The 13,516-nt window shown below is 54.9% G+C and overlaps 1 protein-coding gene across 2 annotated transcripts in view; it reads right to left on the bottom strand.

The window, feature by feature from the left end:
• ASPHD2 (aspartate beta-hydroxylase domain containing 2) overlaps positions 1-13,516 on the bottom strand; it is a 40,040-nt gene that overhangs the window by 23,129 nt on the left and 3,395 nt on the right. The window contains exons 2-4 of one of the 2 annotated variants that reach the window (XM_019950178.3): positions 11,881-12,978; positions 6,562-6,675; positions 1,862-1,944 (exon numbers count right to left, since the gene is read on the bottom strand). In XM_019950178.3, the coding sequence (XP_019805737.1) occupies positions 1,862-1,944; positions 6,562-6,675; positions 11,881-12,763 (1,080 nt within the window). In that variant the 5' untranslated portion in view covers positions 12,764-12,978. Of the gene's footprint in view, positions 1-1,861; positions 1,945-4,152; positions 5,966-6,561; positions 6,676-11,880; positions 12,979-13,516 lie in introns of those variants that run through there. The other variant, XM_004326324.4, reaches the window with a different exon arrangement.

The raw sequence follows: 13,516 nt of genomic DNA, 5'->3' as shown, positions 1-13,516 counted from the left end.
TCCGAGTGCCCTCACAAGTGTGCTTGTCAGAGAGGCAGAAGCAGGTGACTCACGGAAGAGAAGGAGAAGTGAGGACGGAGGCAGAGGTTGAGTGATGCGGCCACAAGATGCAGAAGGGGCAAAGGATGGCCTCTACCCCAGAGAGCAGGATTCTGTCAACACACTGACTTAGGCCCAGCGAAACCAATTCTGGACTTTGGCCTCCAGAAGCATGAGCGAACGAGTTCGGTTGTTTTAAGCCACCAGGTTCATAGTAGTTTGTTAGAGCAGCCATGGGAAACTAATGCGCCCACCCTGCAAACTTGATGTGTCTGTCCTTCTGGCCATTCCAAGCCTCTGTCTTTCAACAGTGCGGTGCCACGGAGCGCGGGGGGGAGCAAGGGCTTGCACCGTGAAGGCCCTTGCAAGGTGGCCGAGACACTGGGCGAAGGGGAGCCTTTAAGCAGGGCAGTGACTCAATTTGGTTCCCGTTGGAAATGTCACTGGCTCTCAGATGGGCGAGAAGCAGGGCAGGAGTGGAACCACCAGGAGGCTGCGGCTGTCCAGGTGGGAAGGGTTAGTGGCGCGGAGCAGGGAGGTGACATGACTGAGAGAGATGGGCAGGTTTGGGGACTACTTGGGAGATTGGAAGCGCCTCACTTGGGGCAGATGGAGGGATGTGCCTGCTTTATGATGGGCACTGTCTCCAGACGGAGGAAGCCAAGACGGAGAGAGGGAGACCCCTACTAATAAGGGGTCCACGGGGGTGAGCAGGGAACCGACGGCTGACGCTCTCGAACTGCGTGCAACGCTAGCATCTGTTCACCCCCTCCCGCCTTACACACACACACACCCCCTTCACTGTGGACTGTCCTGAGAAAAGAGCAGCGGGAGGGGAAGTACCCTGTCCCCTCCCCCTAGGGAGGGCGGGATGTAAGATCCACACTCGTCATCGTAGCTCAGGAGAAAAAGGCACGCTGGATCTTTTCTCAGTACATTCATTGAATCTGGGAAGCTTAAGGTGAAGATTCTAAGGGCTTCAAGGCTGAAAAAGGACACTTCCTCTCTGTTTATTTTCAATGTCTGAACTTGAAACCAGCTGTGTTTCTCTGGGGAACAAAACCCAGAGTGCCTTTTGAATCCTGTCAAGCGCCAAGAAGAGGCCATGTCATGAGAGCCTGAGTGCGCTCGGGTCCAAGCTGAGTGCTAGCCCTTCTCTGCCCTGCCCTCCTACTCGGCGGGGCTGAGAGATCCCCGGGAAGGGCGCGGGGCACGGGGACGGTGAGACGAGCCCTCTCCCCACTCCATCTCCCGTGTGCTCAGAGGGTGCGTCCTTGCTCTCCAACCAGCCCCAACTGGTTCCTGGGGCAGTAGGAGCACGCGGCTCTGGTGTGAGACCAGGGTTCAGATCGCAGCTCTACCACTTAGTGCTTTGGAAACTCTCAGTATCTTCTTTAAAATGCAGAGGAAAGGCGATGTAAGTAAAAGTGTGGCACGTCGTGGACCCACAGAAAGTGGGGCTCAGTGTCCTGAGAAGGCAAACAGTGTCCTGTGTGTCCTGAGAAGGCAAACGGCCTCCCCACGGGGGTCCCTCTGCCCGCCGTGGAGAGAGAGGCCTGAACACATGACCGGAGTTCAAAAGCCTGGGGATGCTGAGCCGTGAGCCGGGACACCTGGCTTCTGTTTCCGGCTCGCCCTCCAGCCGGCACCACAGCCTTGTGCTCGCCCACTGCCCCGAGCCTACGTTTTCTCGTCTTAAGTGAGCGTAACTGTCCCAGCACCCACCCCCGCGGGGCCACAAGTATTATGGGATAATAATGTATACAATAGAATCTTCCAGAGGGAACAGTGCTGTCTGTACTCGAGGACGCAACACACTCACCTTGAAGCCGGGGTGGCTAACGCGGCGGAAGTGGGAAACATGGGGAAGGGTAGGTGATCCGAAGTTAGGACCAACGTGTGTGCCTGGGAAGGAGGCGGAAAGTCAATTAATCTCTGTGTGTGTTGCCTCCTGCCACCCAATGCTACAGTCTGCTTGAGTATTTTCACTGCCATCTGTCAGCAGCTCTAAAGTATATAGCCTTATTCTCTCCTGTTCCCTGTGTTTACATCTGGTTAGCAAGATTCAGCCAGGGACATACATGTCACGGGGAGGCGGCTGCCAGTAGGCCATCATGGTCCTTAAAAACAGCATTTTGTACTTAGCCTCTGCTTCTCGTATTTACATTTTAAAAACATGTAAGAAGCACCTCCCACCCACCCACAACTTGCCATAATCTTATCTTATTCAGACCTCACTTTAAGCCTATGAGAGGAAGCATTGGGCACATTTTCGAGATGAAGCTCACAGAGTGGATTTGGACATTTGGTAGCAACAGACAGAAACCACAACTCAGACTTAAGAGTTAAAAGGGAGTTTATTGGCTCATGTACGGAAAAGTCCAGAGGTAGGGCTGGTTCCAGGCAAAGCTATATTAGGACTCAGATGATCTCCACAAGATGAGAGACCTGCTCTCCTCTGTGGGTTTCTCTCTCAGATTTTCTTTACACTGGATCCCCCACTCCCATCCCTCGAAAAGTAGCCTCTCTTTCTCAATGGTCCCAGGAGAGAACTTGGACCATGTGCCCAGCCCTTAGTACCCAGGAGTCTGCAAGGCTCTGATGATTGGTCAGGTGTGGGTCATGTGCCTAGCCCTGCAGCTGGGGTTGGGTCAGGTCCTGGAAATCCAGGGACTGAGAAAGGGGAATGTTACGGTCTTGCAAGAGGCTCGTCAGAGTACTGCTGGAGGAGAGTGTTAAAACAGTGACCATCCCCTAGAGGCCAAGGTTAGGTGGCCTATCCCAGTATCACATAGGGGCACAGCTGAGCCTTGAACCTCCAGCTGGCTGATTTCAAAGGCCTTGCCATTTTTGCTACTCAGGGCATCGACCCTCAGCTCCAGCTACACATTAGAGTCAGCCCAGGAAATGAGTTGAAACAAATACCGGAGACCTGGCCAAAGAACTGAGATGCCTTGGGGGCAGGGTGTGGGCATCAGTATTTCTCAAAAGCTCCCTGGGTGACTGTACTGTGCAGCCAAAGTCCAGAGCCAGTGGGTGAGGACTACCCTTCTCCTCCCCCACCACACGCTGCAGGGCACTACTCAATGCTACAAGGGTGGCTGCTGTCAGCAAAGGAGGGCTCAGAACCCAGACAATCTAGGCGACTTTGGGGGATGATGAGCAGGTGCCTGGAAGACCTGGGAGGTGACCTTGTCAAACTGAGTCACCAATCCGGCCTTGCAGCCGAGGCAGGCTGCCTCTGCGTGGAAGGCAGGGCTTCCCACTCGAAGCTGGGCAAGCATGCTGCCTCCCTTTTCTCACCTTGGGCATCCCCGGCTGCAACGTGTAAATTACTTTAGCAGTTGCCTAGCTGGCAACGCGCGCTTCAGGAGAGCGAGAAATATCGTGGCCCAGGGTGCACGGTGCTCTTCCCTCCCACCTGCTGTGGCAGCCTGGCCAGCTTTGCTATGAAAACACCTGGCAGCCAGGCATCTCCTGGGGCTCCAGGCCACCAGAGCTCCCTGTCCTTCTTCTAAGACAAGGGGAAACATTCAAAACAGAGCCACCAAGGGCCCTGCTTCTTTCTCCCCGAGGTTAGACACAGACAGCAGAAAGAAGCCGCAGCTCCCCGGCCGCCTCTACCAGCGACCCGGTGGACTCGTCCATCTCTTCCTCACCCATCCTTCCCCCTCACCTGTTTGTCTGTAACTGCTTAGAACCCCTGCTATGTCAGGAAGGGAACCAACCTCGCTGCTTCACGTGCCAGGCACTGTCTCTACAGTGAAGGAAACTGAGGGTCCCAGAGGCTCCATGACTTGTGCAAGGTGACGTGGGAGCAAGTTCCTGGCACCGAGTCCGGAATCCTCAGCTCTCCTGAAGCACGGTCCTTGTTCTTTGTCCAGAGTGACACCTGCAGCTCCTGAACATTCCATGGATCTGCTCCTTTCCCCCACTCCGCGCCCATTACTGAGAACTACATCTTGCTTCATTCCCTGTACATGATCACCGTTAGGGGCCCGCCTGTCTCTGTGACACGATCCAGAAACCAAGAGCCTGCAACGAGTGGCCCTCTCGGAGCCTCTGCCCAAGTCCCACGTCACCTCTCCAACAGATCGCTTTACCACTTCACTCTGGTTTTCAGCAAGATCTTTTATTTACCCTCTGCTCCCCAACCGCGTCACGTGAGCACAGGTAGCCAGGGGCCTGTGTGGGCTGCTGGCTTTGTAAACGTAGAGCAGTCAGTACGTATAGAAATCATGCACCTCAGGGATTCTTTAACAAGAAACTTAGCAAGTAAAAAGACTTCAGGTGTGTTTGACATTTCTGCCCTTTCCTGCATTCTAATCGCTGAAAAACATCTGTGTAGAAATTGTACTCAAATGTAGACACGGTTTCTTTGCACACTTGCTAGTAACTACCTAGTGCGTTTCAGACCGCGTTTACTTCTGACGGTTGCTCCTCCCAGAAGCTGCTGGTTTCCGTTCGGATAGAAACACTGGACCCAGACGGGACAAGCAGTATGTTCCGTACCGCTCCAAGGCTTTACAAACCTGACTCTGCCGTAATACATTATTCAAAAAAGGCATCTCTAGTGTGACTGGAGGAGACTCCTTCACACATCGGCTAACGGGGGGCTGCTTCTAGACTTAGTGCCTCAAACTGGCCACGTCCTTCACAGCAGACCCAGCGCCATGACCATGGGTCCTTTGGGTATGTAGGTCCCCCCAGTGTCCTCACGTGCACACACTGGCTTAGGTGGCCCTCACCACACCCTTGTGCACTGACAGAGACACAGGGCCGACTCTGCCATGATCTCCGAGCCCAGCGTTTGAACGCTTATGTACAGACAAATGGGAAATCATAGGAAACAGAACTCCAAAGCAAAACAGACACTTCGGGCGGATCTACGATTCCAGTTTTGCCAGAGAAAGGCTTTTCCAGAACGTCACTGGATGAGTGAGGTCTCATCTCACCTCGGCGCCCATCAGCCAGCCTGGGGGTCTGAATGCTCATCACCTTGGACTCCAAACAGCTCAAACGGGGAATTCTCCAGGCCCGGCTTGGCAGTAGGGCTTCTGTAGGCAGTGAGGTAATCGAATCACATGTTCAGCTGCTGAACCGAGGGAGCCCCAGCTTGGCTCTCGAAGACACCAGCCTCAGCTCTGTCGGAAAGCAACGTCTACAGAAAAGCCTCCATTGCCACCAGCCTGATGCTCTTGCCATCAGGGACCCGACTGGGTTCAGGGTGAGGTGAGCAATGGTGAGTCTGCCCTGCCCTGGGCCACCCTACCAAGGAAGCCAGCAGGGGACAGCTGGGGATGCAGACCGCGGGCTCCCCTGACCCGGGCGTCTGAGGCCCAGGGTGATCGTGACAGCAGCAGAGGCCACGTCCTCCAGCTCTCTGATCTGCAGTGTTTTGTTTTGTTTTTGTTTTTTTCTTTTAAGATGACAGGAAGATTTACGTTATTACATCCAGACAAGTAACCATTTGGCGACCCTATTTCAGAGCACTGACGAAACCAAGTAGCAGCGTGACACAGACGACAGGGACCCCGAGCCTCTGGTCACAGAGCAAAGTAATGCGCTTTTAGGCAGAAACGAATCGCAGAAGCAAATGATTGGAAGGGAAAAAAAATCTAAGGAAATACAAGCTGAAAATTTCCCACTTTCAATAACCGAAGGAAAGAGGGACCCAACACGACCTAAAAACCAAATCCCAAATGAGAGCATTCTGTCGAGGCATGGAATTGGAACAGGGGCAGGGGCCGGGCCGCACCCCTGTCTGCCTGGGCGGACCGCGGCCACTCTCGGCGACTGCAGCACGACCAATGTTCTCATCGTCCCGGGGCAAAGATGAAATCCAGGGCCTGCCGTTCGGCCGCTGCGACGTTGGGATGCCACAGATCCACCATGAAAACCACCCGTGGGCCGTCCTCCGCCGAACCTGGGGGAGGGCGGCGAGAGAGGAGAGGTTCAAACCGCCCGGAGCCAGGACCCGGGCAGAGCCAGACCCACGCGGTCAGCTTTCGGGCAGGGACCCCTGCTGACCCCGGCACAGATCGCAAGCTCTCCTCCTCTCTGATCAACAACATTATCAGAAGACCCCAGAAGGTTCTGAGCAGAGTGCAGAAAGGAAACGGGCAGAGGGAGGGAAGGGTGAAAACGTGGTAGGTGGAACGCGGAGGACTTTTAGGGCAGGGAGGTTACTCCGTGCGATCCTGTCATGGTGCACGCGTGACATCACACGTTTGTCCAGACCCACAGAGTGTACAACAGTAAGAGTGAACCTTCATGTAAACTACGGACCTGAGTTACTGATGATGTGTCAAAATTGGCGCGGCCATTGTAACCAGCGTACTCCACTGTTACAAGGTGCTAAGAGAGGGGAAATTTATGGGGGTCACGGCAGGGAGCACACTCTGTACTTCCTGCTCAGCTTTTCTGGGAACCAAAAACTGCTTTAAAAAGAAAGTTTAAAGATACATGTAAATATATATATTTATATTTTTAAAGGCAGCCACGGGGCACACAGACACTCACCTTCATGGAACGCGGCGTGCAGGAAAGAATCATCGAAGAGGAGGCAGCGGCCTTCTGCCCAGCACTGGGGCTCCCCGCCCACCACCAGCTCACAGCCACTCGGAGTTTTCAGACCTGGGGGCAAAGCAGAGAAAAGAAAATGAAGGCGGGCAGGGCCAGGGACGCCGGAAGTCGGGAGTGGCAGGCTTTGGAGGAAGCTCTCGACCTCCAAAGCCCCGACCCTGCGCCTTACCCCTCGGGAGCCCCGCTTGGTGGGTGGCTGGAGGCAGTCCGTTAGGACAGATGCAGGCCGTGCACCTGCACCCTCACTGTGCTCCCTGGAGAAACTCATTCCTCTGGTGGCTTAATCTGTTCTGGGCCAGGGACTACTCTGATTAAAGCACGGACCAAGGCTTGCGCTCCACTTGTGAGACTCCTGAAGCCCAGTCGTGGGGCCCCGGAAACCGAGGGAGGCCAGGTTCAGAACCCTGCCTGCCCAATAGGCAAAGGCTGCTTCCGTCGAGATTAAAGACTCGGAGACTCACACAGTGCCCTCCTCTTTAGGGTCCAACGTCAAAATCCACTGTGAGGCCTGAGGATGGCATGTTCACAGTCCAAGTTTCCCCAGCCTCATTCTGGGAAAATGGTGACACCCCTAAAGAAACGCCTGAGCTTTCAGAGGAAACTGACTGCCACCCTCGTAGGAAGCCATATGTTCAAAATGCAGGCGGGGGACCCGAGCTCGGGTATAGAACCCCGGAAAGGGGGGGTCTTCTTCAAGCGCTGCCGTGCATGCACTTTCACACCCCCATTTCCAACTCAAGGGTCTGAAGGAACGCTTGGCCCCTGGCACTACCTGGTCATCTGTGAATGAAGGCACCGGCACAGCCACCTAACTGACTCAGAGGAGGCTGGGTAGGCCCTGAGCCGGGAGGAAGTGGGCCCTGCGAGAGGGCCTGGGATCATGGTGTTCTGTCTGTCTTCAGTGACCCACCCTGATAATCACGACCCTGGGCCAGTCAGCATCCCCGCTCTGATTTAATGTCCCTACGACACACATGAAACAGCGTACTCTCAACAGCCTGAGGATTTAACACACCCTCTGAACCAGAAATGGATGGCGCCAGGAGACACATATGGAGTAAGAATTCAAACAAAGAGGCCACGTGGAGTAATGGGCAGGAGAGAGGACTTCAGGTCAGACGACCACCCTTACGTGCTGGGTGACTCTGAGCAAGTCACTCAATCTCTCTGAGCTATAGCCTCCTCATCTGTAAAGAGAGGCCATGAGCACACTTGCCTTCCAGGCTGTGTGAGCACTGTCCTTGCTACCAATCACTGAAGACTTACTGTGAGCAGGTTTGTGTTAAATAAACACTTTACGGACATCACACACTTTCCAGATGGAGCAACTGAGCTTCAGAGAAGTTAAGTGACCTGCTGGAAGTCGCTATTTAGTCCTGCGCGAACTGAGATTTGAACCCAGATCTGTCTGGCTCCATGAAACAGGCTCTTACAACACTGGACAGTAGGATATAAATGCTAGTTGTTACATCGGTAGCAGTGAGGCTAAGTGGTTGTCAACTTCCCTGTAGTTAATATGTTTCAACTATCAATAGTACGTTTCACTGAATCAGCTGACACTGTCAGTTCTGCCTCTGGAACCAGGATCTCCCACTACTGTTAACAGCTGCTGGGGGAGGTTAGGGCTGTAAAGGAGCTCCGCTCCGCCTGAAAGATTTCCATGCGTGCCCTCACCGCTTGGTTCAGTGGAGAAGGCCTTTAGGGATAGGTGGTTCTCTGCAGGGACAGAACACCCCAGGATTCCAAAAAGAAGCTCCCCTTTTTCTGGGCCACGAAATGATTCATCACCACCCCAATGGTACAACAGAAAAACGGCCTGGCCTGCCGGCTTCCCAGCCCCTGCTCACTCGCCTCCGCCTCCCTTCACTGCGCCCCAGCCTTCCAGCGGCCCACCATCCCCGCCTACTGCCATAAACCAGCCTGGCTGGCAGATATGATTAACACTCGCCCAAACAGAGCATTCGGGCGGCTACTGGGGACACATAGGCCCCACGCATGGCCTCGGCCAGTCCCATATCCCCAGGCCCCCTCTGGCTTAGGGCTCACTGCTTTGTCCCCAATGCCCATGGACAGAGGCGCAAGACGGGTGGAGAAAGGGCTCTGTCCACCACTTCAGGAGGCTGGCAGCTGGCACTCAGGGTGGGCAAGGCAGACAGGAGCTGACCAGCTTGTATCACCCAGCCGGACGGCCGAGAAATCCAACAATATACTCATGAAAGGAAAATGAGAGCCTAACGGGCTTTTGTAGCGAGAATCTGGATACGCTCACACACTTTCATCCACCCTTCCCTGAGGGTCTGCCACTGGACCGGTATCTGCCTCCTGGCTAACAGCTGCCTCATTAGTTTCAGAGGTTGTTCCCTGGAGCTTCGTGACAGTGGGTGGGGACCTCGCAGCCCCGTACAGGGTGCTGGGTGACGGCTGGGCCGCATGGACAGGTGCTGAGCGATGCCACCTCTAGCGGAAGCTCGGAGCAGGCTCGGCAAACGTGTGCCACCCGGAGGCGCTGACGGCTGAAGAGCGGCGGCCGGGACGACGCCCCCAGCCCCCACTCAAGACGGAAGGCGGAAAGGGAGGCTGCGGGGCACTGCAAGGACACAGTTCTGGAACCGCAGGTGCCTCCCCACGTCTGCCAGGTAACTGGCGGAGGTGTGGCCGCTGGCATGTACCAGGCCCTTCCTGCCTCTGACCTCATTCTCCGGACACCCCCTATGTCAACACACGAGGTCACGTGAGTCTCACACCCCTCTCTTTCCTTCCTGGGTGGTAGGACAGAGGAGAGGAGGAAACGGAGCAAACCCAACCCTGGCGCTCACCCTTGCCATGGGGACAGCTCACGCTAGTGGGACGCCTTCCAACACCGCCTGCTGTCCAGGGTGACACGGATGACCCAGTTTTTCCGGTGGCAAGTGACTCTCTGGGCCGGGAGGGGAATGACGGATCATAAAGAGGCCTACGTGGGCACATGTTACACACACACACACACACACACACACACACACACACACACACACACTGCACACATACACAACAGGCATGAACACCTGGGAGGCAGGTCCACCAGCCCTTCCTACTCGACACACCTGCCCGGAATTCTACCACACCCAGCTCAAGTGCCCTTCCCTACACGTCCTTCTGAAGCTTTTAGAAAACTTACAAGGGAAACCTTTAAAAAGAAGAGCATTGCTCCCCGAGGCCCACAGCCTGGCAGGGAGGCCCCCTGCGGTTTGCTCCCACTGAGCTGGTCAAGCTCAGCCCCACCAGCGGGCTCCCCAGCTAGCCCAGATACGGCGCCCCAGCCCCAGGGGGAGCCTCCTGCTTTGCTCCACCCCGGCGGCCCCAGCGGTCCTGCAGGGCCAGACCCCCGTCCCGGAGCAGCCCACAGGCAGCCCGTGTCCCCTGAGCTCAGAGTGCGCCCTGGTGCCTCACACAGAGATTTCATTACAATGATCATCACTAAGACGATCATCTCACTTCTTAGATCAACCAGAGCCCCCTTTAACTGACTGCCCTCTACCTGCCAAGCACTTCACACACAGGACATACTTCTAATCTTCCAAACAGCCCTCCAGGTAGGTGTTACGCCCATTTCAGAGAGGAGAAATGGGAGGCTCAGTTTCAGAGCCTGCCCAGGGTCACCCGGCAAACGGGGCTAAGCCGGGATCTGAGTCCAGGTATGTTTGCTTCCAGAGTCTGTGCATTTTCCACTGTTTCCCAGGGGCAGGGACTATGTCTTATGGGTCATTTTTCACACTGCCCAACACAGCGTATGATCATAAAAGCTACTAGCTACCATTTATCGAATGCTGTCGCATGCCAGGAGCCGTGTCAAGCAGCCATGGCAGATATGACTTCATTGAAAGCTCTCAACATTCCTGTGAATAAGTACTATCTCCTCATTTTACAGATGTGGAAACTGAGGCCCGGAGAGACGTGGTTATTTCCCAAAGTCTCACAGCCAGCCACGAAGCCAGGCAACTCCCTCCAGAGCCCCTACCCTGTCCTGCTTTTACTCTTGAAATACTCAAAACGATGTCAATTGCTCGAACCTAGTTCCTTCTGTTTTTTTAAAGCAGTGAAGCCCTCTGTCCAGTCTCCACAGAGAGAGCGGGAGAAGCAGAGGGCTCTGGGCAAAGAGGGGCTGAAGGGCCCGGGGCATCGGGCTCAGGTCCCCCAGGCAGCCCCGAGGCTGCCCTGTGGACCACGGTTATGAACCCCCTTCTCCAGGCTATACTGGGGCTCCTCCGTGCGCCTCTCATCCCTCCAACACAAAGCTGGGGCGGACTTCCAAAGCGGGACCTTGCTCAGGCTCTCGGCAGCTCCTCTAGTCTGGGATGCTAACCAGTGGTGCCACTGCCCTGGTAACCAATGTCATCATGACTCACTAGGAAGGAGGCACTCTGGAGAACTAACGTCCCTCTTCACCGAGTAGTTTCTGAGCCTGCTTTTATCAAGTACTCACTATCAGGCTCTGCTTGAGCAAATGCCTCACGATGCACATCATCACACCAGAGCCTCGACATAACTCTGTAAAAGATGATCTTTTTATAATACCTCCACTTCCCAAATGAGGAAGCTGAGGCCCAGGGAGGGGGACTGACTTGCCCAAAGTAACACAGCCAGCTCATGGTGGGGTGAGGACGCAAACACAGGCAATCTGACTCCAGACCCTGTTCTCAAAACCACTGCTACACACACTACACGTATTACCAACCTCCCTAGAAGCAGAATAAAATCAACTTCACACAAAGCGTCCCTTCGTCCTTGTTGATTCGGAAGGCACTTGGGTATCTTTCAGCCTCCTGAATCACCCCAATAGCCTCTGGCTCTAGAACTACTCTGTCCAATACAGTAGCCAAGTGTCATATTTTAAAATTTGGATTCAAGTAAAAATTGAGCTCCTTAGTTGCACTGGCCACATTTCAGGCACTCAAGTTACATGCAGCTGGTGGTTCCTGCACTGGACAGCGTAGATGGAGACCATTCCCATCTCGGCAGACAGCTCCTTTGGACGGAGTTTCTGTCACAAATTAGGTTTATACTGACCACACGTTTCTTTTTTGACTCAATTCTCTGCTGCCAACACTGTTCACACGTGACCCATCCATTTTTGATCAGAGTACAGTGAAGCATGAGAAAAAGCCCAATCCTGGCTACTGACTACAACTCGTGGTGTCTGGGCTCCCGGCCGGCAGACGGGCTGGGATGTATTTGCTAGAACAGCGCGTGCCGGGAGGCCCTGTCCCCGCCACGTACCTAAATGGCAGCGGAGGCGGATGTTCGTGGGTCCGTAGTGCTCCGTTATCACGGTGCCGGGGCTCAGCACGGAGATGCACGCGTTCCCAAAAACATTGTTCCCAATACAGGTCCGAAGGCTTCCAAGCAAGCGGTACGTCCGTGGGCACTTCCTGCAGTTCCGGGGGACGCAGACCCCCTGATTGACCAAGTAAAAGGTGACCCACTCCCCACTGGGGGTGCTGTTCATTTTCCAGCCCTGTGGGAGGCTGCAGTTCGAAAACGCTTTGTACAGGGCCTCAAACTCGCACAGGATGGTCTGGAAGTTGCGCTCCAGCAGCTCCACGTCATGCTTCTGTGCGTCCCGGGCGAAGTACGGCGAGGTGGGGAGGTCGGGCAGGAAGAAGACCTCGGGCTTCTGGATGGAGGGCCGGCTGCTGAGGTAGCGGCCCTGCTCGCGGATGCCCTTGTGGATGCGGCCCATGCCGGACCAGGAGTAGCGCTTGGCGTACTCCTGCAGGTTGTGGTAGAGCTTCTGGTTGAGACCCTCACTGTGGCTGCAGCGCACGCACTCGGGGGACTGGCAGTACACGAACCCGTTCTGCAGCCCCGTGGCGTCGGGGCCCTGCATCAGGGCGTTGACCGAGACGTAGGGCCGGGGCTGCTCCCTGCCCACGTGGTAACAGTACCACACGAACAGGACCAGCAGGCAGGCCACGGTGACCGCGGCCGTGGTGTCGCAGTCCCGCACGGACTGCATGCCGGTGGCGATGCAGTCCCTCAGGCCGTCCAGCGACCAGCTCCAGGCCACCAGCCACTCGAGCGACATTTTGGGGGAGCTGTTGGGGATCCGAAGAGAGGTCAGCTGGTCAGTCCTCGGGAGTCCCAAGGGCATGCATACCATGCAGGTCAGCGTAGGGGGTGAGGGGCGGCTGGGGCAGGCGGAGGCATGGCTGCCACGGTTCCTCGGGTCCTGCCAAGGGCGGCATGGAAAGACATCTGTGCCCAGCCCCCCGCTCCCGGCAAAAGTCACTGCGGGTAGGGGCAAAGGAGCGGCTTTAGGTCACGTCGGCAAGTGGGGCTGGTCACCGTGAAATGACTTTTTTAGGCAGTCCAAACCTGAGATGAAAAAAATAATAATAAACCGGCATAAATTTTTACCCCTGGAAAAGTCCTCAAGTGAAACACAAAGCCCCAGCTCGTTTTGTCAGGTCTCTGTTGGAAGGGGACACGCTTCTCAATCCTGTACTTTCTCCTTCCATTTTATCACCACCCCGTTTCCCAAAAGGCCAGTAGTGTTTAATCTGCATCAAGTACTGTTTGATCATTACAGTAGTCCCATCTGTTTTGTGTCATCCTTAGGAGGTGCTGTGATCCCCATTTTATGGATGAGGAAACTGAGGCTCAGAGAGGTCCTATAACTCACCCCAGTTCATGCAGCCGGGGCAGGGACACAGAGCCCATCTCACTTCAAAGCCATATCTATCCATTTTGCTACGCTCTTGCACAGTAGGTATGTAATAAATGCTTATTCTCCTTAAATCTCTGTACCTTTTATTAAAGAGAAATCTGGATTCAAAAGCATCTTACAAATGGTAAAGGAATTTGGAACTGCATATTCTCCGTTTTACTTGCTCTTTTCACAGCACTTCATCAT

This window comes from Tursiops truncatus, chromosome 13 (assembly GCF_011762595.2).
Source record: "Tursiops truncatus isolate mTurTru1 chromosome 13, mTurTru1.mat.Y, whole genome shotgun sequence".
NCBI classification, from domain to species: Eukaryota; Metazoa; Chordata; class Mammalia; order Artiodactyla; family Delphinidae; genus Tursiops; species Tursiops truncatus.
Note: the sequence above shows the minus strand (reverse complement) of the source record. Positions and strands in the feature narration are given on the sequence as shown.